The sequence below is a fragment of the Gracilinanus agilis genome, chromosome 1, assembly GCF_016433145.1.
Source record: "Gracilinanus agilis isolate LMUSP501 chromosome 1, AgileGrace, whole genome shotgun sequence".
In the NCBI taxonomy this organism is placed as follows: Eukaryota; Metazoa; Chordata; class Mammalia; order Didelphimorphia; family Didelphidae; genus Gracilinanus; species Gracilinanus agilis.
In genome coordinates, this window is record NC_058130.1 from 598,705,988 (window position 1) to 598,730,295 (window position 24,308).

At 35.7% G+C, this 24,308-nt stretch overlaps 1 protein-coding gene across 1 annotated transcript; it reads right to left on the minus strand.

The window, feature by feature from the left end:
* Positions 1-292: 292 nt before the first annotated feature.
* On the minus strand, positions 293-18,102 carry FAM8A1 (family with sequence similarity 8 member A1). Its single transcript, XM_044683559.1, has 7 exons — positions 18,055-18,102; positions 17,560-17,908; positions 17,008-17,487; positions 10,234-10,354; positions 6,377-6,500; positions 5,196-5,335; positions 293-965 (listed from the first exon to the last, which is right to left on the minus strand). The coding sequence occupies exons 1-7, from the start codon at positions 18,100-18,102 to the stop codon at positions 821-823; spliced, it is 1,407 nt and encodes a 468-aa protein (XP_044539494.1). The 3' UTR covers positions 293-820.
* Positions 18,103-24,308: the final 6,206 nt, after the last annotated feature.

Below are 24,308 nucleotides of genomic sequence, written 5' to 3' on the forward strand. Positions count from 1 at the left end.
AGCACTGAAACATTTGCACATCAGTATAAAGTTCAATTTACAGTGGAAATTTTACTTTTGATTCATTTATAAAAGGTAATCACTAACTTACCTTCCTTTAAAAAAACCATTGATAATATAGTAATCGACTTAATACTTGTGATCATCATCATGCAAGACTTGTCACAAAATACACATTTGGATTAAACATTTAGAATAGTGGTAAATTCGCACCATTCTTTAGGTAAAATGCAATATATATATGTTAAAAAGCTTTAGATAAGAGATAACTGATACCTTAGCCTCCACTGTCCAATTCACATCTTATGTAACCAATTAATAGGATGGTAGAATAATAACTAAAATTTCATCCCCTAGGAGAAAATAAAGGTTGAAATCTTCCTAAGAGGTGTTACCTAAAAGCTGGACTATGTAGGTGTTTACAAAACACAACTGGACATTCTCCATCCTTTTGTGTTAAACACAAAAAGCTGTAGAAATTTCATTTGGAGACTCAAGGCTGAAATTACTCCCAGCAAATCATCATGCCTTAGAATGTAAGAAAGTATATGTCCATAGCTGATTGTGACACTACCTGCCTTCTTTTCAATCTAAAAAATTCACTTTTTCATTTAGTAAGTACTGTTTCTTTTTCTGGTAAAGTTCTTTGGCATTCAAGTAAAGTCAATACTTTCAGGATAGTCATCTGCATCACATGGGAGTGTCAGTTTAATTTCTGAATCACCAGTTAATTTAACCCAGGGATACTGATGGCCTCAAAACATAATTTTAGTCTTGTCATTATTACAGAAAGTGTGGAACTCGGGGCTTTTCATTGGCATCATCTAACCCCATTTCTTTTTACCACAATGGTTCCTGCTACAATGTCGTAGGCTGTTCGATTATGCTGAAAAAACAGCAGTGTGATGAAAGCAGGAAAAAAAGAAGCAATAGAAAAATTCTTGATCAAGGCTCGAATAATAGACCTAAATATTTAAAGGACAAAAAAAGAAATCAGGCAATATGCACTTTTCAATATAAAATTATTTTCCTAAATCCAAAATATTTAAGATCAAAATCATTAGTCCACATTCACCTACAAAATAAATTTTGATTCTAATATTCAGAGTCATTTTTGAATAGCAGGGATCAGAATCAAATTCCATATCCTTTAGACACTTCCAGATACTTTCATAACGTGTATCTGTGACCCCAGTGTATTAACAGAGTTAGGATCAGGATGTGCTGAACAAGGAATTGACATTTTAAAGTATTTTTTTTTCTAGTAACACAAAAATAACATTTTGTAAAAGAATAAATATTCTATCGATTGTTTTTTCTTCAAAATCCTTAACTTCCATGTAGGCAGAACAGTGGCAAGGGCTAGGCAATGAGATTAAGTAACTTGCCCAGGGTCACCTAGGTAGGAATTAACTGAAGCCACATTAGAATCCAGAATCTCCTGTCTCCAGACTTGATTCTCTATCCATTGAACCACTAGTTCTAGTCACATAAAACATTGAACTAGTTGCTTTTTCTATAATTACTCATTAAAGTATTCTTCTGGCATTCTCCTCTTTAATCTAAGTGATTCTGTCATAGTCTTTTAAAAAAAAACTCATATGTGAAGCTCTAGGGGTTTAGTTGTCTTCTAGCTTTTCTTTCTTTGTGAAACTGGGCAGTTAAATAAGCAGAGCTTCAAAAACAGGTGTAAATCTCAGTAATAGTTCAGACTGGAAACTAATCCTACAAATAGTAGGTTTCTGCAGTTCCATTTTTAAAAAATCTCTTAAGTGGCAATTAGAAGAAACTCCTTGAATAGGACAAGACAGAGGCTTCTTCAGGGATACTGAATTTTAGAGAATCAAAGGTATTAGAAGACCTCTGCTACTATGCAATCAGAGACTGGGAGTCAACCTATTTGTCCCATATAAAGTGACTTTGGGGCTGTATCATCCCTGTCATCTTGGGATGAATATACAGTGCTAGTACTCAACATGAGTTCTTTGCTTAAAGACTTCTTTCTAATACAGCAGAGCAAACTACTTTATTTATTTATTTTTAAAGAAGTCCATTCTACTTCTGGTTAGCTCTAATTGTTATTGTTTAAAAAGTATTTCCTTATATCAAATTAAATTCTTTCTTTCTGCAAACTTCTATCTACTTTTATTTCTTCCCTCTAAGGTCAAACACAAGTGTAATGCTGCTTTCATGGCAATCCTTTCAAGACTTAAAAAAAAGTAACCTTTTAAGTCTTATCTCCTCTAGGTTTAATATTCCCAGTTTCTTCAGTCCATCAACTTGTGGTATAATCCTGAAACTTTTAATCATATTGGTTTCCTTTTAAAAAAATTATATATTTTTCAATATGCAAAAAGCTGGTTTTCTTTCCCACCAACCCCTCCCAATTGAAAAAGAAAAAATTCCAAAATTCCTGTTAGAAACATGTATATTCAATCAAAACAAATTTCTATATTGGCCATGTTAAAAAAAAATATCTCAATCTATATACATGCTGAGTCTTTCACTGCTCTATTAGGAAGTAGGTAGTACATTTTATCATTAGTCTTCTGGAATTGTGGTTGGTCATTATTCTGATCAGAGTTCCTGTCTTTCAGAATTGATTATCTTTACAGTATTGCAGTTACTGCCTAAATTTTCTTCTGGTTCTTGCTTGTTTTACCCTGCATCAGTTCATACAAGGATTCTCAGGTTTCTCTGGATCCATTTCCTTCATCATTTCTTACAGAACAATAGTATTCCACTGAATCCATATACCAAAACTTTTTTAGCTATTCACCAAATGATAGGAATCCCCTCAGTTCCCAATTCTTTGCCACAGCAAAAAGAACTATACACATCCTTAGAATTTGTTTTGCAAAGGACAAATCTCTCCCTTATCTCTTTCTCTATTTCCCTCCTGAGTTAAATATACTTTGGTATCCAAGTCTACATGTGTTTGTTTGTATATTTGTATGTATTCTTTCCTCCTTTGACCAGTTCAGATGAGCACGAGATTCATGTTAGTCATATTCTCCTTCCTCTTTGTATAAATTTCTGCTTGGCCACCCTATCTTTGATATTATCACCTTGTCAACCATTCCCACCTAATAAATTCCTCTTACCTGCCTTTTCTAAGCAAGACGTAGCAGAAATATACCTAGGTCATTCGTCTAACTAAATTCCCTCAATGATCTTTATATAATAGGGATCAGAGGGCACACATTTTTCAAAATCAGAACATAGTTTATCCTTGTAATTGTTCATTCATGTTTATCTTTTTGTTTCTCTTGACTCCTATGTTAACAGAACTATGAAGTTTCCATATAGGCCTTGTCTTTTCATCAGGAATACTAGGAAGTCCTCTTTTTTAAAAATTAACAATTCATTTCCCCACCTGTAGGATTATACTGTTTTTTTGTGTTGTTATTCTTAGCTTCAAGCTTCTATCCTTTGCCTTATGGAATATTGTATTTCAAGCTCTATATTATAGTGGTTGTGGTTAAATCACATGTGATCTTAACTGTGGCTTCTTGGTATTTGACTTTTGTCTTTCTGGTTGCTTGTGATATTTTTTTCTAGAAGCTCTGGATTTTGGTTATACTGTTTTGGGGGACCCTACTTTCAGGAGCTGACTAGTAGTTTTTTTCTATTTTTATTATCCCCTGTGATTCTAAGTTTTCTTACAATGGACAGTTTTCTTTTATGATATCCTAATATAGGATATCTAGACTGGGTTTTTTTGGTCATGACTTTCACATAGTCCAATGATACTTAAATTTCTGTTTTCCAGTTTAGTTGTTTTTGCTTTGAGATACTTACATTTTCTTCTATTTTTTCCCCCCAGTCTTTCTTGTTCTTTCCTAGTTGTGACTCCTAGTTATCCCATTTTATTTCCAGGGAATTTGTCATTCCTTTTCCAAATATTTCTTCCACAGCCCTCATTTGATTCCCCCCTTTTTTTCTCTACTGTTCTCAATTAGTTTATAAAAACATTTTTAAACTTTTATTTCACCTCTTTTCAAGGTATCCTAGTTGAATTTGTGCCCAAGTTATGTTTTACTTTTTTTTTTTTTTTAACCCTTGTACTTCGGTGTATTATCTCATAGGTGGAAGATTGGTAAGGGTGGGCAATGGGGGTCAAGTGACTTGCCCAGGGTCACACAGCTGGGAAGTGGCTGAGGCCAGGTTTGAACCTAGGACCTCCTGTCTCTAGGCCTGACTCTCACTCTACTGAGCTACCCAGCTGCCCCCTTATGTTTTACTTTTAAGTTTTTTCTTGTAGATGTTTTGGAGCCATTCTCTTTAGGGTTTGTGTCTTGCACATCTCTCTTTGTTTTTTGGTTTGGGTTCCTTCTTCCTACTTTTTGATTTCTGCCTTCATGTTGAGTCAGACTGCATATCTTTCTTTGTAGGGCAGTGGGGGCAGGATCTGTTGCTACTTTTTTGAATACTGATTGCTATGTTATTTCAGGATTTCAGAGATAGCTTGGGATGATGTCTGCCACCCTATGTAGACCTGGGATGGGAATATGACTCACTGTGGCTTTTTCTTGCACCTCCCCATCAGGATTCAGTCTGTTGCATTTTCTAGATCTGTTTGGAAGAAGGGGAGCATGCTACTTGTTCTTGCTATTCCACCAGACCATTTCACTTTTGAATTGTCTAATTATTAGAAAGTCTTTCCTATTTTCAAACCTATATCTGTTTTAGCACTTTCCATCCATAGTTCCAAGTTTGACTCTCTGAAGCCAAGAACATATCTAAATTCTCTTTCATATGATATTCTTTTCAATTTTTGGAGATTGTCATTATATTCTCTACTAAGTTTATTCTTCAGACTCAACATTCCTAATCCCTTAAACCAACCTTTTAGTGACATAAAACCTTGATTATTTGCAATGGTAACATTTAACAATCATTTACTCATCTTTTTCCATTTCTAAGTTTTTAATAATAATAAAAATAGCAACCTAATTCTGTTCCCATTTCAGATTCAGAGAAAACATTAAGAAAGCAAGAAATATTAGTCAAATATAAAGAACAGAAAAGTGTTGGATTTTTTTTTTAGAAGGAGAGGTTGGGAAGGAGAATAAAAATATGTTAAATGTAGAATTTTTTATAATTACAATTTTGTAATTAACCTTTATAATTAAAAGTTCATTATTAGTCTTATCAGTATAGAGTAAGCTTAAAAACAAAAAACCAGAACTTACGTTGTTAAATTAACATTTGAGGAAGGAATCACTAAAACACGGTTTGGTGCAATGAGTACTGATGTATCACATGTCACAACACGAAGTCCCAGCAAAAATTTCCCTGGAGTGGCTCCACCTGCTCCCCATATACAAATTATCTAGAGAGGTAAAAAATAAGGAAAACATTTCCCCTTTCAATTTTATGGACTAAGAAAGTTTTTCCCCAATTATTCTGCTTGCTCAAAAACTTTAAAGTGAAAGGATAGCATTTTGTGAAATATTATAGCTAAAGTTTACCTTAAGAAATTAATCATTATACATTTAAGCAAGGACTAGATTGAAGTATTTAAATATATCACTTTTATTATTCATCTAGACAGTTTCTTTAGTTTAGTGACCTGATATATTCTGTCTAACTCTGATCCCAAACTGGCTTGATAGTAGCTTCCTGAGGGCAAGGCAATATACTTTATATTTTTACAACCTTCATGTAACATATGTAGAGACTAAATAATAACAAAAATATCCAACACGTTTACGTAGTGCTATAAGGTTTATGAAATGTTTTCTTCACAAAAACTCTGTCAAGTAGATAATGCATCATTATCACTATTTTATAGATAACCCCCCCCGAGATTTATAAAAAGTGACTTTTCCACAACCAAGTAAATAGTATTTATTATAACTGTGATTCAACCCTAGATATCTTAATTCCAAGTCTAGTAAAACTCTTTCTATTATAACTTGTTTACTTTGAATCAGCAAATCCTAATCAGTTAGCTACTAACAAAGTTTTGACTGAGCACAAATGGAAGGATGAAAGAAGATAACATTTTCTATAAAGACAGCATATAATAAGTACATATGTATATATGTAGAAGTTCTTATAAACTACAATTTGCCTGAGATTCTGGATACAAGGTATAGTGGAAAGTGCACTGGATTAGGAAAAATCTGGGGTCTAGTCCTTCTACCACTTTCAACTTGGGAAAAATCTCTAAATAAAAATTTCTCTAGATCTCTAATTCTTATAAAATTAAAGAGTTGCACTAGATTTTATCTCAAAGGTCTCTACCAACTTTAAGACTCTGTAATTGCCAAAGGCTAAAATATATAACTTTGTCTTTTACTAATTTCTATCTCTAAAATAGACAGTTAAATAATATTGTAAAGAATTTCTTTACATACCAGGACCTTACCTCATAGACACAAACTAATAACCTGTATATAAGAGCCACAATCATCATTTTCTGCAGGTCTTCCATTGATGTGTCTTCATCTATTTCTTCTATTATATAATGCATAGCAAACTTAGAAATGTCCCTACAGAGAATAAAAGGCAGTATTTTGGTTATAAAGAATGAATGATTAGAACAGTTTAAATATATGACAGATCATTTTCCACTAAAGCACACCAATATTTAAAGGAAACCCTAAAAATGAAAAGCTCTCTGGAACAAGTACTTCCCACTCAGTTTTATATGCCAGATTTTATATTACCTAAAGATATCTTCAATTGTACCCTCACCTTAAGTCCCTTTTCAAAGAAACTTTGATTAGCTTACTTATAGATTTGCCAAGGAACATCTATAGCCAGTGGCATCCCTTATCTTTCTGTCTTGTCTGAATCTATACTTGCAGTTCATATACTCACACAATTTAGTTTCTGCAACTGTCAAGAAAATCTAGCCAAAATTTAAGTATTTAGATAAGGACAGAAAATGAAAATAAAGATTTTCAATGCATTCAATGTAGAATATGGGAGGAAAATGAGACCACAGGGAAGAGGAATGAAGGTAGTGCTGTTTTGTTGGCGCATAACACATGTAGAAGGGAGAAGTATTAGATAAGACTTCATTTTTAAAGAGATTCAATATATATGAAATAACATTTGAACCTAAAATAACTGGGCGGGGGGGCAATGGAGTTTATTGAATAGGGGAGTGATATGTTTAGACCCGTGCTTTAGAAAAATCATATTAGCAGCCATGTGGAGAATGGATTATAGATAGGAAAGATCTAAATTAGGAGGATGTTTAAATGGTCCAGATGAAATATTAAGAGTCTGAATGAGGGTGAAGAGAATATGAGTGGAGAGAAGGTGAGAGCTGTGAGAATCATAGAAGCAGATCCAGTGATATTCAGCAACTATGTGGATTCAGAATGAGGGAAAGTAAAAAGTCAGTGATGACTGTTGGGAACACCTGGGTGACTAGAAGGATGGTGGCGACTGCAACAATAATAGGGAAAATGAGTTGGGGTTGGAGGGAAAAGATATAGTGTTATTTGTGATCCAGACTATTTAGCCATGCCTGCCCATTGTGTAACTATGTCTCTTCCAAAATAAAAAGGAGGAGAAAGCTCTATCCTCCAATTCCAAATACATAACACCTGCCATAGCCATGAGGTAATGTAGGTAGCAGGAGATGAGATAGAATCCTCTCAAATTATTCCTTTGAAGTTGTGTGGACAGCAGGTAGTTTAAATTATAATTGTCCTGAGGGGCCAACACCTGATTTAGGGGGGGGGGGAGAGAGAGAGAGAGAGAGTGTGAGAATGTGTGTGTGTGTGTGTGTGTGTGTGTGTGTGTGTGTGTGTGTTTGTGTGTGTTTGGGGGTAAAAAGTAGGTGTGACTACGTGCTGGTAAATGTTTAATGCTCAAATTTGAAAAGAAAATTTTATTTGCATTATTAACATTTTCTTCATCATTTTCTGAAGTATAGAAATCAATAAAACATTAAGTTGAGCCCTGCACTGAAATTTCACAATTGTGAAGCTGACTCCTGCATATTCCTAAATATAAAGCTTTCACACTCACCAATTAGTTGTTCACATTCATTTAGGCATAATGCCATGCACCCCATTTGGGGGATCATTGGTCTAGTTTTCTAATAGTATCAAAATGATTCAGGAGATAGTTTCATGAACTCAATGGGTTCAGAGCAATGGTTTTGTGAGATTCCTCATTAACTTGCCAGACTCTATGTTCAAATTAATTTTATGATAAGAGGCCAGAAAGAGAAGATCAGTTAGTATAGAAGTATTAAGTGGACCTTTATTTCATTCTATTTCAAATCCTCCAAAAGTTAGGTTAAGTGATCAAAGAAAAGCTCAGAAATTTGAAGGATCATATAGGTCAGTTAGCTTAAGGATATAAAATTGTAGGAAATATTTCAAAGAGGGTCATGCCAGAAATAAGTTTTCATAGAAGTATTTATAAAGTTATTTTTAAAAACATCTACAACATAAAGAGAAATATGGATAGTCTCTTCTTTCCCATTGGTGCTATTATCTTGTCTCTATGTACAGCATGAGCATTGAGTAGTTAAATCTGGGATACTTTTCTTCTAGTAATTATTATTTAAAAGTATTATTGTCAGTTTGGATATGTAAGTCTAAATTATAATAGTCAGGAAAAGTTTTCTACTGTGCCAAAAGATGAATACATAACACGTGTTAATCATTGTTATGAATGTAAATCCTAAGAATTAAGTAGCCAAACTTTGCCAAGAACCTCCTAGGATCCCTCTACCATTAGCACAGAAAAGTCCATACCAGACACTGTAGACTGAACCCTTCTTTCTGCAAACTACAAATATTTTGGGGGCTGTTGATCTCTAAGCTTTTATTTTGTTTTTCTCTTTGAGATAGTATTCTTTCAAAATAGCAGTAGAATAAGTACTTCTTTAAAGTACAGCCATATTTTACTAAAAGGAATGATTGCTACCAGGTATAAAAACAATTCTGAAATATATACTAAAATTACATAAAGTTGTGATATGTATATATTTCTGGCTTATATCACCAAAGTTCTATTCAAAAAGGAAAAACAAACTTTTTTTTTAAAGGAGCAAGATAGTTTCAAAAGGAATATGAGAACCTGAATTAAAAAAAGCTTATACTATCCCCCAAAGACTAAAAGACAGAAAGGTCCCATAAAGTACACCAAAGTAATTATAGTAAATATTTTACGGTATTAAAGATTCCCATTAATTGGGGAATGACTAAACAAATTGTAGGAAATAAATGTCAAGTACTACTTTACTCTAACAAATGATAACTATGAAGAATTCAGAGAAGCACAGGAAGACTTATATGAAGTGATGCAGAAGGAACTAAGTGGAACCAGAACAATATGTACAATGAGCACAACAATGTACATTGAAAGGAAAAATGTATTTTGATGAATTAAAATTAAATATAATCATAATGACTAAACTTGCATAATAGGAGGAGATGAAAAAATGCACTTGCTTTCACTGAAGAGGTGGAGGACAACTACAGAACATTTCATAAACTGTCAGACTGAGCTAATGTATTAATTAGTTTCGGTGAACTGCTTTTTATTTCTTTTGTATTAAAAGGATGAAGGGAGAAGAAAAGAATATATCTAGGAATGAAAACAATACAATACATTTGTATGATTTGATATAGTTTTAACATTTGTTAGGCTCTTGCTAGACAGACTTCTTGATTTTTGCAGTATTCAAATACACGGTCTCCTTAATAAAGTAGTTTTGCTATAATTTGTTAGCTATAGGACTGACTAAGATGATAGCACTTGAATACAGATCATAAAAAAATAGGAAAGGGGAAATGCTCTTTTATTAAAATATTTTTATGATCTTATTTTTCCTCCTAAAAGAATAGGTCAATGAAGAGCAGCTCATTAAATCACTGCTTATGGTTTAAATATTTTTTATCCATTACCATTTGGAAGTTTTACTGTGAATGAACCACAGTTGCCTCTAATGCTGCAAGAGTAATACTGTTTCTCAAAGGCTGAAAAAAAACTCCAAGCTCAGAAACAAAAACATTCCTTTGAGCTTCTATCCCTGCTCTAAGCACAGGTCAAGTTCCTATTGTTACTATTAAGTTTTGCATCCTTTTATAGTTTCTTCAAACTAAAAGGAAACAAACTTGAAAGAACACATCAAAACAAATCCAAAGTATTATCACTGACAATCCTGTTTGCTGAGAGATTTGGTCACATATATTCATACATCTTTGGTTGAACAATATGTTTATAAATGCTTATAAAAATAATTTAACTTACTTTATTCCACTGACATGCATAATAGTTAAAACCATGGTTGCTTTTATAAAAAATAGAATAAAGAAATCCACCATCTCTGCCATAAATCTGTGTGCCAAGGATGGAATAGCATATTCTCTACCTGAAAAAAGAAAATACAAGCTGAAAAAATTGATTAAACTAAATGCTTATTTACTTGAGCATGGCTTAGCATACTAACTAGGTTAAGAATAAGGAAGAGAGAAGAACCTGAACAGAGAAGAACTTGAAAATTTTTGTTAGTAACTCCTTATATTAATAAAATAAATACCAAAAATTAATATCCAGTACTTGTTATGTACTATTGTAATGTATTATATTTATCTAATCTGATTAGTTTAAACTCCATCTAAAATATTCAAATCCATGTAGTTATTGTCTTTTATTGCCATAGCATTTAAAGGGTATCGTAGATATCTCTTAATAATGTAATCAGAACACTATTTCAACAGCAACAATATAACAATTCAGAATAACAAATCAGAATTCAGCTGATTTCATGCTTGAAAGAAATCACAACCTAAGGATACAGAGATGATAAGTCAACTCCACAAGTAAACTGTGTAAGAGAAACTGCTAGCAGAAAGATTTGGAGGTCTGGTAGATTGCAAATTCAATATGAATCAACAATGAGCTACATCAGCCAAAAAAGCTAATGCAAATCTTAATCTACATGAAAGAAGTAAAGGGTCCAGGAGGAAAGCAACAACTTGATCTGATATAACCGGATCAGAATATATCTAAAGGATAGTGTTCAGTTCAATTAAATTCAAAAAATTTTATGTTTTAGAACATTGTAGAAAGGACATCTGGAATTCACCCAGGAGCTAACCAGACTGTTAAAAGTACTCGAAACCATATTATTGAAGAATGAGTTGAGTGGGCTGAGAATGTTTAGCTTAGAGAAGACTAAAGGTGGAGAAGGCCAGGGAACAAGATAGTCATATTTAAACATTTGAATGCTGCCATTTGGAAGATGACAGCTTAGTTTCTTAGTTTTCCTTGGTCTAAGAGGACAAAACAAATAGAGAGGCCAATTTCAACTTAATATGAGGGGTAAAAATAACAACTCTTTAAACAACTAGAATTGTTAAATAGACTACCTCGGGAGTTAGGTGAATTACTTGTAATAACTCATCACTAGAGGTTTTAAGGTAGAAGTTACACAATTTTTAATTATTGGAGATGTTATAAGAGGAGATTCATACTTCAGGAATGGGTTAGATTAGATAAGCTCAAAGGGAAAAGTTAGGACATAAAATTGTGATTCCATAGAACTCTGCAACTTATAGTAAAACCAAAGCGAAATCTATATATGTAGATATTTAGGATCTCAAATTTCTATGTCCAACATTACCTCACAAGATTTATATTAGTTATTTGATTTGCTAATCATATCGATCACCAGGTTGTAAGTTATCTGTATGTATAATTAACACATTAACTTGTAATTTTATTGATACTGGCAAAGATAGAAACCAGAGTACAACTGGCTCTTCTCTGATATGTAAGTAGTAGTCTGTCATTTAAATAAAAAGCTAATAAATAATAACAAAAATAATGATAAAATTGGAATACTGATTTTAAGTCCTTCCAAGTAGTATTAAAGATTAAATGCAACTATTAGTCAAAATTCAATTTGTATCAAACTTCATTAACTTAAATCTATTTGAAACATACTCATTAAGAAACTGCATTATAGCATCAGCCTGGAGCAATGAAAAAAGAGCTGGTCTTAAAAGTCAGGAAGATCTGGGTTTGAGTCCTACCTCTGACACATGCTGACTGTGCAAAACTGTCTCAGTGGTGTAACCATCTTAGGAACTCTCTAGGACTCTAAGATGTAGATGTATGCATTAGTATATGCATCCTTCCTTGCCTCAATAACAACAACAACAAAACAATATCACTTATGTCAGGTCAAGAAGACGGAAAGAAAAATAAAACTGGGCCCCTGCTTTTAAGAAGCTTATCTTTTGGGGCAGCTAGGTGGCTCCATGGATAGAGAGCCAGGCCTGAGATGGGAGTTCCTGGGTTCAAATTTGACCTCAAATGCTTCCTAGCTGGGGGACACTATGCAAGACATTTAACCCTGACTGTATAGTCCTTACTGTTCTTCTGCTGTGGAACTGATACAAATTATTGATTTTAAGACAGTAGGTAAGGTCTTTGTAAAAAAAAAAAAAAAAAAAAAAAAAGATTATCTTTCAATGACCAACTCAATTTTTTTTAACTTCCAATGTTACTTTTTTAAAAAAAGTTTTACTACTTACTACTTTTGATTCTTTACACCATAATAATTTTCCAATATGCTCTCCATTTTAACAAAGAAAAATAGTTAAACATTTTTATTGAATTGGAAATGATAAAACAAAAATGGCAACCATGAAGTTGATAACCAAATAAGGGAGATAGAACCTTGTTGCCCCTGATGAATTAAAATACTTGGCCCAGATTGGCTACATAAGATTGGAGAAGGGCAATTTTGTTCTAGTTTTCAAAAAAGGGATGAGAAGAGAACCTATAAACTATAGGCAATGAGCCTGACCTGAAAAAATCCAAGAGAAAATGAAAAATATGGTCAATGAACACCTATACAAAGGTAGAATTGGTGATTTCAAAGTGCCAGGAAAACTTCATCAATAACAGATTAGGTGAGATTAATTCAACCAGTAGATAAGGGAAATGCTATGAATATAGCTTGCTTATATATTGCAAAGCTTTTGTTAACGATCTTATAATATTTGGATGGAGAAGATGGAGAGAAACAGATTAGACAATAAAATCAGATGGATTCAAAATGGTTGGCTGTCCATATATTTCCAGTGGAGTAATTTGGTCAAGGAATATTTATTTCCTGAGTGCCTATTATGTGTTAAGTTGTTTGCTAAGTGCTGAGCATACAAAAAAAAAGGTTAAAAAAAAAAATAGTTCCTGCTCACAAGGAGCTCACAAGCCTAAGGAGGAAGGCAAGATGCAACTAATTATATACAAACAAGCCTTATAAAAGATAAATCGAAAATACTCAACAGAGAAAGGCACTAGAATTAAAGGGGGATAAGGAATGGTTTCTATAGGAGGTAGGGGTTTAGATAGGCCTTGAAGGAAGCCAGGGAAACCAGAAGGTAGAGATGAGGAAGGAGATTATTTCATGCACTTGGGACAGAGTGAAAATGCTTGGTGTTGAGAGGTAGATTATCTTGTTTGAGGAAAAAGGTAGCCAGAGTCACTGGACTACAGAGTAAGTAGTGGGCTGAATGATATAAGGATGGAAAAGTGAGGTTAAGAGCAGGTTATGAAAATCTTTGAATGCCAAGCTATTTTATATTTGATCCTAGAGTTGATAGGGAGCCAGTGGAATTGACTGAGATTGGGGGTGCCATGATCAAACTAGTGTTTTACGAAGATCACTGGTGGATGAGTGAAATACAGACTGGAATAGGAAGAGACTTGTAGCAGGCAAAAGACCAATCAGCAGGCTATTGCAATAGTCCAGATGTAACATGATGAGGGCTACTGACACCAAGTCAGTAATACTGTCAGAGGAGAGAAGATAAATGTGAGATTTTAGGTTCATAAAATCAACAAATCTTGTCAACAGATTGGATAAAGAAATAAAAGGGTAAAAAAGTCAAGGATGATACCTAGATTGTGAAATGTGGGGGAATAGAAGGATTGTGGTACTTTGACCAGCTGTAGAGAAGTTTTAGAGATGGGAGAGTTTGAAAAGATAATAATTCAGTCTTGGACCCTGTGAGTTTAAGAAACCTTTAGTACATCCAGTTTGAGATGTCTAATAAGCAGAGATTTGAGTCTGGATGTTAGCAGAGAGGTTATGAAAAGATTTGGGAATCATCAGCATACAGATAATAACTGAATCCAAAATGAGATCTGATGGGAGATGATATCACCAAGTGAATAGTAAAGATGAGAATAGAAGAAGGCCTAGGACAGAAAGACTTGTGGAACTCTCACAATGGATATTATCTGGATGAAGAACCAGCAAAGAGAACAAGCAGCAAGAATAGGCAGTCCGGTAAAACTAGGAGAACCAGGACAGAGTAGTGTTCCAAAAAGATGGAGAAGAAAGTATCAAGGAAAAGAGGGTAAACGGCAGGGCCAAAGGCTACAGAGAGGTCAAGAAGGATGAGAATAGAGAAAAGAGAAAAGGCTATTAGATTTTGGCAATTAAGAAACTGTTGGGAATTTTGAGTTTGCAGTTGAATGACAACATCAGAAGCCAGAGTGGGGAGAATTAAAAAGTGAGAGGAGAGAGGAAGTGGAGGCACCTTTTACATATAGCTTTCTCAAGGAGTTTGGCCAAAAAAAGAGAGGAGAGACATAGAATGATATAGTAAATAGGGATAGATGGTAACTTGAGGTTTTTTTAAGGTTTTTGTAGGCAGTTGAGATGCAGCCAATTGACAAGAAGAGATTGAAGATCAGTGGAGGTAATAGAGGACAACCTATTGAAGAAAAAGGGATAGAATAGATTGCTTATGCATATAGAGGGATTTGCAGAGGGGCCACTTCATTATTTGAGAAAGGAGAAGGATGAGCGGGTGGCAGAAGGAGCTGGGTGATGTCAAAGGAAGAAGAGGGGGAACAAGGGAACTTTCAGCAAATGGCCTCAATTTTTTTCAATAAAACATGAGGCAAGATGCTCCTTTGAGAATGGAGAGGGGAAGGTGTTGGGAAGTGATTGTGGTTGAGCAGTCCAGGGATTTTTGCTTGGCCATATGCTGTTTCACGTTTTTTATGACCAATATAAAAGCATACTCATTAAACAGGCAGATAACACAAAATGAGCATGATAACCAATATAACAGATGACAAAATCAAGATCCTAAAAGATCTTGAGAGACTACAGTTAAATCAAAGATGAAATTCAAGAGGAATATTTAGTATCTTACTTAGATACCAAAAAATATAATTTTCTCCAAGTACAAGAATCAGACAGTTGTTTTGAAAAAGATCTAGAGGTTTTAGTGGACATCAAGCTTAACATGAATCAGTAGGATAATGTAATAAAAAAAGCTAATGTGACATTAAGCTATATATTAAGAAGAGCATAGCTTCTAGGAATTAGAAGGTGACACTGCCCTTTTTAGGCCTTATCTGAAGTAATGTGTTCAGTTTCAGGGACCACAGTTTAAAATCAAGCTGGAAAAGTGTTTAGAGGAGGGCAACTAGAATAGTAAAGGGTTCAGATCATATAAGGATCTGTTGAAAGAACTGGACATGTTTAGCCAGAAGAAGAGAAGGCTCAGGGGGATCCTGATAGCTGTCTTCAAGTGTCTGAAGGCTTGTCATGGGAAGGAAGGAGGAAAATTTGAAGAGGCAAATTGTGGCTTGATGTCAGAAAGCACATACTAATCAGTATAGCCCAAAAGCACAATAGCCTCAAGAGGTAGGTTCCCCTTCCTTGAAGGTAACCTTCAAGCACAAGTTGGACAGTCATTTGTTGGCTGTATAGTTAAGACTGTATAGTGTGCGGATTTGCCTATAGATTCACTGAGGTCCCTTCCAACTCCTAAAATTCTGAGAACTCTGACCAACAGAATCACTACTTATGACACTATGAACAACAATCTTAATTAGAGAGTACTTCTCTACAGAAAGATGGGAAGGGTTTCTTTGTTCTATCCTCAAGGTCAAAACACTGTTATTGCATTTTATATGAGTTCTGTTATCTTTTCCTGTCACTCTTGTTGATATTATTTATTGTAATTATAAGGTATGGTATTCTCCTGTTTTTTTTTTTTATCTGCATTGGTTCAACAAATATTTTTGTTTCCCTTATTCTTCATATTCTTGATTTTTATTAGAAAGGTCATGTGGTATATTAGCTAGAGTTGGCTTCAGAGCCAATAAAACCTGAGTTCAAGTCTCGTCTCTGGAATATATTGGCTTGTGTGACCCTGGGCAAGTCATTTAATTTCTGGTACTCTAGGCAGCTGTATAAAACTCAAATTTCAGAGAAAGTACCAGCCTGCATTGATAGATCTTTTGGGAGTTTACTCTACTAATGAAATTACAGATTCTATTTCTATTTTTAGCCTTATTTTTATAGAGCAGTAATTGACCATTGCTTGCATATCCCACTTTTTTAATGTATTAATGCTGTTTCTTTTCACTTTACAATTATTTCCTGATACACCTCCCACTCTCCTGTAACAACAAAAACGGTTAAAGAATTTAATACTTAAGAAATAAGCACATAATCTAATGGGTAGCAATATATAGTAAAATAACACTCCCAAACTGACAGTAATAGGTGCATTTGCCCAGGGTCACCCAACTACTTTGACTGATCAAATATGAATCACAGTCTTCCGAATCTTTATCCTGCACTCTTATCTACTTTGCCAAATCAATCCTTGGTCTGGAATATAGTACAAAAATTATTCTTTCCCAAGAGGGTTTGCAGAAAAGGTCAAGCGGCAAGGAGAGATTCCCTAAAAAGAAATTTAATGGACCGGAGAAAGAGAACAATTGTGGTGCCCATGCATGAAGAGGACCGGAAACCTAGTTGTGCCCTTTGGAAATTGCAGCTTATAAAATCGCTTTAAGAGGAAAAAAAATCGTGGTCTAAAAGGTGCAAGAGCTTTAGCGCTAAAAAAAAAAAAAAAAAAAAAAAAGCAAAAAGCAAGCATATAAAATACAGACAAGCACAGTTGCTTTCAAATGAGCCCCACCCCCTCCGCACCCAGAGAGAGACCCAAAGACAGACACACCCACCCGCTCTCCTCTCACCAGCAGGACGACCATTCTCGTTCGGTTGCCGCGGCGCTGAGACCCCTCCAGACCTGGTTACCGGGGCTATCCTGGCCGATCCCTGCCAGTTGGGAGCCCGGGCCCCCTGAGAGGGGGCGGCTGCGGCTGCGGCAGCGGCGGCGGCAGCTGCTGCGGAGGCCGCGGCTGCTGCGGGGTCGGCCCCTGGTGGGGTGGCGAGGCAGTAGAAAGGGTTATAGTAGCCCAGTGGGGCTAGCGGGTGTACTGCCGGTTGGCCGTTGTGGGGGCTGCCGTTTCCCGGGGCGCAGGACGGCGAAGCCTGCTGCTGCGGTAGCGGTTGCTGCGGTGGGGGACTGCCGTAGGCGGGGAAAGCCAGGAGGCCGCTCTGCCAGGTCAGGTAGCCGCAGTACGACTGCCACAGCCACTCGTGCACCTGCCGGGAGTACTCGCGCGCCGTCGGCTTCGGCTGCTGCCCGGAGGAGCCGCCGCCGCCGCCGCCGCCGCCGCCGCCGCCGCCGCCGCCGCCGCCGCCGCCGCCGGGGTCCGCCTCGTTCTCGGGGGGCCTGGGCTCGCGTTCCCGACCCGCCTTTGAGGATGAGGGCGGAGCGTGGCTCTTTGCCTCGGGCTTCCTTCGAAGCGGTGACCGGGGCGGTTTGTTCGGGAAAGGATGGACGGCCGAAGAGCTGGAAGTGGAGGTTTCGGAGTCGCGGCCCCCGCCTCTGATCTCCCGCTTGCCTCGCTGCCTGGGAAGGCGGACTTGGGCTTTATCTGACCCCTCCGCCATTGTCGCCACAGTCCTGGCCGCAGCTGTAGCTGTCACTGTGCTCTCCACTCCCGAAATGACCCTTCCCTTCTGAGCCCCGGCCCTAGCGCCGCCGCAGTCGTCGTCAACAATCCTCGGCCGGAAGCGGAAACTCCGCCCCTTCCGAACGTTACCGCCCCCTTTTCAGCTACAGCGTAAGAGCTGACCTAGAGTGGGCTGGCAGACCCTGGGATGGGCTGTTCTTTTGTGGTACTCCTTCTCTTCCATTATTCATGAGGGCCCAAGTCTGGCAATTTGTGGCCCACTTTGGGCCCTGCAGTCATAGGAACACCAAGGCCCGGCTGCGGTACCATCCTTTACCCCCCTCAGTTCTGCAGAAGGCCTGAGATCTCGGTATTCAGCTCTGTTTAAATTAGAAGAGTCTGGATGGAAGAAAGGCTCCGGGAACTTTTGGATAGAAGCCTCTTTTTGCCCACGGATGTGGCTGAGAAGCTCATCTATCCTCCCAGTGACTGAAACTTAGAGGATAAGAAGAGAGAGGTCAATTTTAAAAACCTCCTCTGAAGGAAGTGGAGAGTTTGGGAACGTAGCCTTGCTATCAGGGCCGAAACAGTGGTCTCCATTCTCACCCCATAAAGGAATGCCTTGGCTTAAGCTTACTTAGATGCTGCCTATAATTAGGAGAACTAATCTGAATTCTGAGAAACTAATCATGTACATAAATATCTTGAGAAATGACAGCGAGTAGCTAGTAGAAGAAACAGAGGTGTGTTGCGGGCGAGTTAGGAAGGTACACTAAAGCCCTCTCATGGTCAAAAAATAGTTATCCATAAACGCTTATTAAGGGGCTACCATCTGCAAACCATTGCACTAAATGCTAGGATCATACAGAAACAAGGAGCTTACCATCTAATGAGTGAAGACCACAGTAAAAAAGGAAACTGAAAAGTGGAGGCGGGTGGAGGAGAGGTAGTCAACGCAGGGTTAGAGGGAGGTATTTGTGGGAAGAGGATGGTGAAATCAGAGACTTGCAGACAGGTGGAAAATGAGATGGTCAAACTTGAGTCTCCTCTTTAAATAGAAATTTTGGAATTCATGGCTTGACTCTCTGATGAGAAGTGCAGAGGGTAGTTAAGTAAGGACGTACCAGGGCTAATTCAATCATACAGGATAGTTTGTTTTTCCAAAGATGGATTAGTGATAGAAGATCCAAGGAAGACCCACATGCAGCCAGATACAAATGAATAATGAACTTGGATGATTTGGCTCAAAAGGTACAAATTATAGTAGACAAGCCTCTCCACTCAAGAAAATCCTTTATAAATAGTTTATTATAAACTTAAACTTCAAGACTGATTAAGCATACTTTGACAAATTTTTGCCAAAAGAATAACCACTTATCTATACTGCTGATATTTTTGTAATCATTGTCCTCTGAGCATTCTTTTTTCAAAGGTTTTATAAATATTATGCTGTTTCAGTTGTCCTGAAAACCTGTTAGGCTCTTCTTTTGGAACTAATTTCACTTATAATAAACATTATTTGTTAAACACCCTATTGGGAGCCAGGTATTTGAGTTGGTGCTAGTGATATAGTAACAAATAAGAAACAGTGTTTGCCCTTAAGGTTAGGTAGAAACAGTAGATAAATAGATAGAAAAAAGATAGGCATTGATGACTGTATACATCTTCACAGATATCACTTATATTTATTGCCTATTCTGATTTTTAAAGTATTTAGTTGATACTTTTAAAAACCACTGTTGGGGCAACTCAGTGGATGGAAATCTAGGCCTGGAGATGAGAGATCCTGGGTTCAAATTTGACCTCAAACATTTCCTAGTTGTGTGACAAGCCACTTAACCCCAATTTCATAGCCCTTACTACTTTTCTGCCTTGGATCTAATATCTATTCTAAGACAGAAAGTAAGGGTTTAAAATTGTTGATTATTTCTACTAGCTTTTTAGTTGATTTTCTCAGGTTCTCTAAGTATACCATCGTGTCATCTGCAGAGAGTAATAGTTTAGTTTCCTCAGTGACTACTTTAATCCCTTCAATCTTCTTTAATTGCTACAGCTAGCATTTCTAGTATGATATTAAATAATAGAGGTGATAATGGGCATCCTTGCTTCACTTTTTTTTCCTTGACTTTTTAAAAATAATTTTAAACACTTATTAATATTCATTTTTAACATGGTTACATGATTCATGCTCCCACTTTCCCCTTCACCCCCCCCCCCACTTTCCCCACCCATGGCCGACACACATTTCCACTGGTTTTGTCATGTGTCCTTGATCAAGACCTGTTTCCAAATTGTTGGTAGTTGCATTGGTGTGGTAGTTTCAAGTCTACATCTTCAATCATGTCCACCCCAACCCATGCCCTTGCTTCACTTTTGATCTTATTGGGAAGGCTCCTAACTTATCCTCATTGCAGATGATACTTGCTGATGGTTTTAAATAAACATTGTTTATTATTTTGAGGAAAGACCCTTCTATTCCTATACTTTCTAGTGTTTTCAATAGGAATGAGTGTTGTATTTTGTCAAAGGCTTTTTTAGCATCTATTTGAGATAATCATGTGATTTCTGTTGGTTTGGTTGTTGATATGGTCAATTATGTGAATGGTTTTCCTAATGTTGAACCATCCTTGCATTCCTGGTATAAATCCCACCTGATCATAGTGAATAATCCTTGTGATCACTTGCTGGAGTCTTTGCTAGTATTTAAGATTTTTGCATCTATGTTCATTAAGGAGATTGGTCTGTAGTTTTCTTTCTGTTTTTGGTCTGCCTGGCTTTGGAATCAGTACCTTATTTGTGTTATAGAAGTAATTTGGTAAAACTCCTTCTTTGCTTATTTTGTCAAATAGTTTGTATAGTATTGGGATTAGTTGTTCTTTAAATGTTTGATAGAATTCACTTGTGAATCCATTTGACCCTGGGAATTTTTTCTTAGTGAGTTCTTTGATGGCTTGTTCGATTTCTATTTCTGATATGGGATTATTTAAGTATTCTATTTCCTCTTCTGTTAATCTAGGAAATTTATATTTTTATAAATATTCATCCATATCACTTAGATTGCCATGTTTGTTGCCATATAATTGGGCAAAATAGTTCTTAATAATTATCTTAATTTCCTTTTCATTAGAGGTGAGGTTGCCCTTTTCATCTTTGATACTGTTAATTTGATTTTCTTCAGAAAGTAAAAGAATAAAACTGCTGGCATTTCTTATTAACAGTCCCAAAGTAGAACCCTCTCTTTTAAGAGTTAAGAAAAACAATACATTGATCTGATATATGTGATAGTATATTCATCTTCCCATATCTTTACCATCCCTGCACATTGAGGTATATATCTCATCATCATACCCCTATAGACAATTTTGTGTGTGCTAGTGTGTTGCTTTCCTTTACTTACTGTGGTCATTTTGAATCTTGTTCTTTTGGTTCTGCTTACTTAGTTCTGTAACAATTCTTATGTATCTTCCCAAGTTTCCCTGAACACTAAATATTTACATTGTTTCATATAGTACAATAATATCCCAATCTATCCATGTGCTACAATTTAATCAGCCATTTCTAGTCAATGGGAATCTAACTTCTTTCCAGCCTCTTGATACTGCAAAAAGTACTGTTTAAAAACTTTGGCAAATATGAGACCTTTCCCTGTCTTTGAAATTCCTTGTTTTCCAAGATGGTTGTACAACTTCATAGCTCAAACAAATTTTCTAAAAGCCTCTTTCAACACTAATAATTTCTGGATTTTTATTATATTCTCCAATGTGAGGAAGCCCTGATATTTCTTTTGAACTTTATGTTCACTTTTTAGTACCTACAAGATGATTCCACCTGGGAGTCTAGCTAGCACTTCAAGTTCAAGTCTAAATCTGAACATACCATATGTATTCATCTTTTATATTCCTTTGTTAATTGTATCACCATTCCCTCATTCACTCATGTTTATACACTCAGAGCCATATGTGCTCTATATCTACCTTACTCAGTAAATATTTAGTCTTCCTTATCTTGGAAAAGCCTTTACTTAACCCTGTTATTCCTCCTCTCCTTCACTGAAGTGCTATTTTTTTTCCCTTTTAAAACTATATTTCCTCCAAAGAGTGACTAGTATTGCTGCCTTTATCCTCTCATCATCTTCCTCAGCTTCTTGCAATTAGGCTACAACATTTTCTTAGTCTATCTAAAGTGGTCTTTTCTCCATCTTCATTCTTATTCTTTTCTTTGCTTCATCTGACATTTCATCAACTAACATTAAATCTTCTATACTTTTGATTTTCATGACTTGGCTCTTTTCTATAAATTAACTGACAAGAATTTATTAAGTGCGTATTATGCACCCTGCCATATAGTGATAGGCACTAGTAATATAAATTACAAAGAATTAAAAAATGCTAAACACTTTTTCACAAAAAGATAGATCTAAATAATTGGAGAAACATTAAATACTCATGGGTAGGCTAAGCTAATGTAATAATAATGACATTACTACTCAAATTAATTTACTTATTCAATTCTATACCAATCAAACTACCAAATTATTTATAGAACTAGAAAAACTAATAAAATTTATCTGGAAAAATAAGAGATTAAGAATATCTAGGAAATCAATGGGAAGGAGGAAAGCCTAGCAGTACTAGATCTTGAGAACAATACTATAAAGCTATAATTATCAAAACAATTTGTTACTGGTTAAGAAATATAGAGGTAGATCAGTGGATCAGTACAGATAAAGTATACAATACACAGAAACAACTGATCACAATAAATACAGAATTTGATAAACCAAAAGACCCCAGGTATTGGGACAAGAACTCACTATCTGACAAAAACTTTTGGGAAAACTGGAAAGCCAACTGGCAGGCACAGGCCAACATCTCACATCCTATACTAAATAGCTTCAAAATGTACATATTTTAAGGGTAATATCATAAGCAAATTAGTGAGGCAGAGAAAAATTATCTGTTAGATCTATGGATGGGGAAGAGTAATTACAGATGCTAAAGGGGATTTGGGGGAAAAAAAGGTACACTAATGCAATATTGGCAGAGATGTGAATTAGTTCTTTCAGTCTGGAACTAAGAGTTGGGCAATTTGGAAGTATGCCCAAAAAGCTATTGACCCTGTAGTTGACCACTGCAATGTATTGACCCTGTAGTACCATTACTAAGTCTATATTTCAAAGAGATCAAAGAGAGAGGAAAAGAATCTATATGTATCAATATATTTATAGCAGTTCTTTGGTGCAATTGACACAATTATGGGGAATTAATTGAGGAACAGCCGAACAATTGTCATATGAATGATAGAATACTAATATGTTAAAAGAAATGATGAAGAGTATAACTTTAGAAAAACCTGAGGAAATCTGAATGAACAGATAAAAAGTGGGCAGAAGCAGGATATTAACCCATACAGTAACAGAAATATCGTAAAGATAATCAAATTTGAAAGATTTAGTAACTGATTAACATGATAACTAACAGCTATTCCAAAGGATTCATGATGAAACATATTATTTATCTCTAGGCAGGTAATGATGGATTCAGAATGCAAATTGTAATATTTAAAAATTAATCTATCACTATTATTATTCTCTCTCATACAGACGTTGAGCAATAACTCCCCCCCCAAGATAAAGCCTACATACATAGCTGTGATATGTATGTATGTATGTATGGCCAAACAAATGCCCATATTACTCATGACTGAAAATGTAAGCATCTTTCTGTATTTTAAGTTCTTACTGCCAGGAAGTGAGCAATTAGTTTCATCTTCATTCTTTTGGATTTACAGCTTATGTTGTTTAATCAGAGAGGCTTGTTTTTCTCTATAATGCTGTCATTGTATAAATTGTTCTGCTTTAATTCACTCTGCATCAGTTCATAGAGATCTTCCCAGTTTGCTTTGAAAAGATCCATTTCATAATTTCTGATGACTCAATAATATGCCATTATATTCATAATGTAATTTATTTAGCCATTCTTCAATAGGAGGATATTTCCTTAGTTTCCAGTTTTTGACTATAACAGAAAGTTATTATAAATATTTTTGTGTACATATAGAAAGATTCTTTTCTTTTTTCTTTGATTTATTTGAGAGTATAAGATTAGTATGAATAAAACTGGCCCAAAGAATAGACAGTTTGGTAGCTCTCTGAGCACATGTCCAAATTTATTTCCAGGTTGGCTGGGCCAATTCATAGCTCTACTAATAGGAATGCTAATGTTTCTGTTTTTCCCCTCTCCATCTAACATTTGTCATTTTCCTCTTTTGTCATCTTTGCCAGTCTAATAGTTGTAAAGTTGAATCTCCAAGTTACTTTAATTTGTAATTCTCTGATTATTTATTATTCAGAGTATTATTTTTCATATGATTTGATAGCTCAGATTTCATTCTTTGAAAACTGCCTTTTTTAATACCCTTTCTCCATTTCTCCATAGGGAAATGGATCTTAGTTTTAGGAATCTGAATCAGTTCTCTATATGTCTTGGACAAATGACCTTTACTACATAAACTTGTTATATAGCTTTCCCTCTCCC